Source organism: Anguilla rostrata, chromosome 10, assembly GCF_018555375.3.
Source record: "Anguilla rostrata isolate EN2019 chromosome 10, ASM1855537v3, whole genome shotgun sequence".
NCBI lineage: Eukaryota > Metazoa > Chordata > Actinopteri > Anguilliformes > Anguillidae > Anguilla > Anguilla rostrata.
Genome location: NC_057942.1, coordinates 2,290,125 through 2,293,886, shown reverse-complemented (window position 1 = coordinate 2,293,886; position 3,762 = coordinate 2,290,125). Strand labels below are relative to the sequence as shown.

General features: G+C 41.7%; 1 protein-coding gene across 1 annotated transcript; it reads left to right on the top strand.

Moving 5' to 3' along the window:
* Positions 1–2,327: 2,327 nt before the first annotated feature.
* ier3 (immediate early response 3) lies at positions 2,328–3,540 on the top strand. Its single transcript, XM_064353412.1, has one exon. The coding sequence runs from the start codon at positions 2,405–2,407 to the stop codon at positions 3,014–3,016; it is 612 nt and encodes a 203-aa protein (XP_064209482.1). The 5' UTR covers positions 2,328–2,404; the 3' UTR covers positions 3,017–3,540.
* Positions 3,541–3,762: the final 222 nt, after the last annotated feature.

Below are 3,762 nucleotides of genomic sequence, written 5' to 3'. Positions count from 1 at the left end.
TAACTTTATATTGCTTCACAATTTTAAACAAAAATTTGGCGAAAACATGAATTGGCTCCACGCGAAACGCTATACAGAGTGCCATCTGTTGGTATAGCTCTGAACGACAGTGGTTTCCCGGGCTTAAAGTTCCGTTACGTAAGTAATTTAGGCAGAAAGGCAGGCGTGTCACCAAGTAGCGCTATGACTGGAATTAAATGACCCTCCAGTCATAACGACCTACCCCTTCGCAATACCCAGGAATACCGCAATAACATCATCATTGTACGTGACCGAATTCATTCTCATATGAATTTAATGGTTTGGTATTTTCACTGTATGTTAGCTTATAGAAGACACACCTGTTTAAACAAGTCCTATCAAACATATCAATTGTATTTGGAATTGCGAAGAAGTAGGTCATAACGACCTACCTCTTCGCAATACCCACAGGCATACCGCAATAATATCATCATTGTATGTGACCGAATTCATTTTCATATTAATTTAATGGCTTGGTATTTAATTGTTAGCTTATAGAAAACACGCCTGTTTAAGCAAGTCATATCAAACATTTCAGTTGTACGTGTAAAGAGGTGAAGCATCTTCATTCTTCGGGAGAAGTCATTGATTTCAATGTTTTTAATTTACAGGGCACATAACCAGATAGTTTCATATTTCCCTTGGCTATTTGCCTGCATGGAAGAACACATTTCTTATGTTATTAGGCGTAAACTTCACCCTCAAACGGCTATTTTATTCAGTTGCAGTATTTTCACATTACTGGCTTTATTGGTTTTGTGTAGGTCTACCTTCCCAAGGTGACTAGTTTAGGCTACATTTCCAAAAAGATCAGCGAAGTGAGGTAAACTATTTGTGCCAGATTAAACTCTATTGGTGCACATAAGATCATAAATCGTGGACAATTAAATCGCAATTCCTCAGTAAGCAAATATTGAACAACTATATCAATAATTGCTACATGTATCATAATCGATACAAGGAACTTCTTGACATAGAAATGCTATCGATATGTGGGAAATTAAACATTTTCTCGGTAATTGCAAACTACGACATAGTTTTGAGGCGAAATCCTCCTTATCTAGGTTAGCGGTTCAAAACTCATTCTTGAAAATCTTCAGTAGGCTAACAACCTGCACTCGGGATCCTATTTTTTAAATAATGCGGGGGTCCACGACGCGCGCTAAAATTCACTGAAGATATGCATGGAGCTAAATGTGTCAAAGGAAGACACTTTCGATAATTGCACGGATTAACTACGGGGCACCACCCGGAGGACAATATAGTGTGTAAATATAGAATAGTGACGCATATGTCATACATTTCAGGCACGTCTTAATCAGACAATGTCACCCGTCTCAGGGCGGAATTCCGCACCTGAGTTTCGCCCTTAGAAGCATTCCTCGCGGACCACGCAGATGAGGAGAACAAAGCGGAGCGAGACAGACTGAGGGACAGTGGTGCGCGTGGACAGACACACGCGCGCTGACTTTTGGCTCAGTTCCACGTTCTTTCTCCACAGTCGAACGTGATTTGTTGTGGTAACAACACATAATTATATGGTGAATTATTCTAATTTGCATAATAAAAATAAATAAATTTGCCTCAAGTAGGCTGTATTCATTATTTGGTTAAAAAAGAGACATTTCATACACTGGGGCCTAAATGAAATCCAATGACAAAAATCTAAACAATAATCTTTTAATTATAGCCTAACTGTTAGACAGTAGTTTGAATATTTGTCCTCTTTGAATGTGTATGCAGATCTCGTGCGTGTTCACAACGTCGATATAAGCACAAGGCCAACCTTCTGGTACGATGATTTATAAAGAACGCAGGATTCTATTCTTGCAACAACTGCAATTCATTCCTAACAAACGAGGACTTACGGGTCTCATCAAGTCAAATTTAAACGATGAAGACTTTCATTTTTACACAGATGCACATTGCTCTGGTTTTATATATAGGCCTATTTAGTGACATTAAATGTGTTTTTTCTATCGTTAGCCATAAGTAGGCTACAAAAGATTACTTTGCGTTTTCTTTCTTAGCATTGCTGCAAATTCAGAGAATTGTTTCTATTCAGAAACAGTCGGTGTATATACAATATGTTTTAAATATAATTATATTAATAAAACATGCTGATTTAAGTACTAACCATTACAACACATAGGCTAAGATGGTCTATGTATAAAACATTATCAAAGTTTTCCTCGCATGTACTTTTCCCTTTTGTGAAACAAAAATGCATTAGATCATCCGAAAGGAGTGGCTTAGCGTAGGCGTGTCTTAGAAGTTCAACTGTATATATATCGAGCGGCTTCACTTGAACCACAGCAGAAAGCTAACAAGACTCACAGAGAACTTTAAAGCTTGCACGGAAGAATCTAGAAGCAAAACAGTCATGTTAGCGAGATCAAATAGCATGATTTTGTCGATCCCCGTGAATAACTTTGATTACAGGCCGATGCCACGAAGCAAAGAGCCTGAAATTTTCACTTTCGAGCAGGTTCCTGTCCACGCGCCGCCGCGCAACACGCCGGTGCGGCAACGGAGGAAGAACACTCGGGTCATGTACCCGGCTACTGTTCGGAAGTATCTCCCGCCGGCCGAGAAGAGCCCGGCAAAGCGCTGGCTGCTCATCCTCTGTCTCGTGGTGTTCCTGCAGATCTACACTGAGGAGACCAACGTCGAGACGACGACGGCGACCGCCGCCGAGAACTCCGCCGCGGACGTACCAAGCGAGGACCTGTCCTTCCCGCAGTACCAGCTGCTCCCTTTCCAGTCCGCCGAGCAGCAGGCTCGCGAGATGAAAAGCCTGTCTGCGGAGGGCCAACGGAAAGCGCGAGAGGAGCAACAAAAAGCGCCGGAACAGAGTGTCCTGACCCGGCTCCTGAAGTGGACGTGTCCCCGCCGCGGCGCTAAGGTGGTTTCCTTGTACGAGCGGAGCAGAAGGAACAGCTACGTCGTGGCTCTCCTCTACCCGGTTTACCACAGACTGGGCAGCGAAAAGTGAAGAGACTATGGCACCGACACGCCGGGATACGACCGCGGTACTCAGAGCCGATGGGGCTGGCGGACATTCGCCTCTGGCGAGGAACAGTTACGCGAAGGAGTAACCAGCTGCCCCGCTGAGACTTACAGACATTCCTGAAACACCGGAGAACTTGAAGAACTGACTTGAACAATATAGCACGTTACTTGAAGGAAACATTACAACGATGTTATTAAGAAGAAAAAAACCCTTGAAGTTGACAGTATTGTAGATCTATTGTTAGAGTGCACTGTAGATGTAGGCGATGACGTACGTAGCCTACAGGTACCTTCCTCTGGAGAAAAGTTTCTGCTGACGTCGTCGGTCGGCGAGAAGAGCACCGCAAGAAATACACCTCGATACTACTTGAAACGATTTACTCATGTTGTCTAACCTGTCTAAGTTATAATTTTATTTATTGCTATTTATTGTGTCTGACTATATTTATTTACATGAATCGAATGTATTTATTATAATGTTATGAATAAAATGAAACTTGAAATGTATTCTGCTTACTGGTTTTTGCCTTTATTTTATCACGTCTTTAAGGTTTGAATACAGTGTGTCACTGACTAAAAACAAGAGTAAATACACATACACTACAAGTAACGGTTCACTTTATCTTGACAACGTATCCTAAAATGTTTCTATCTTTTACCCTCGGGGTTCCAACATTACACTCACACGATAAATGCTGAATTGGATGTGAAATGTTTTAATAGTTGATT

What these genes read in the sequence shown, in the direction of transcription:
- ier3 (XM_064353412.1), top strand. Translation starts at nt 2,405, where the DNA reads ATGTTAGCGAGATCAAATAGCATGATTTTGTCGATCCCCGTGAATAAC.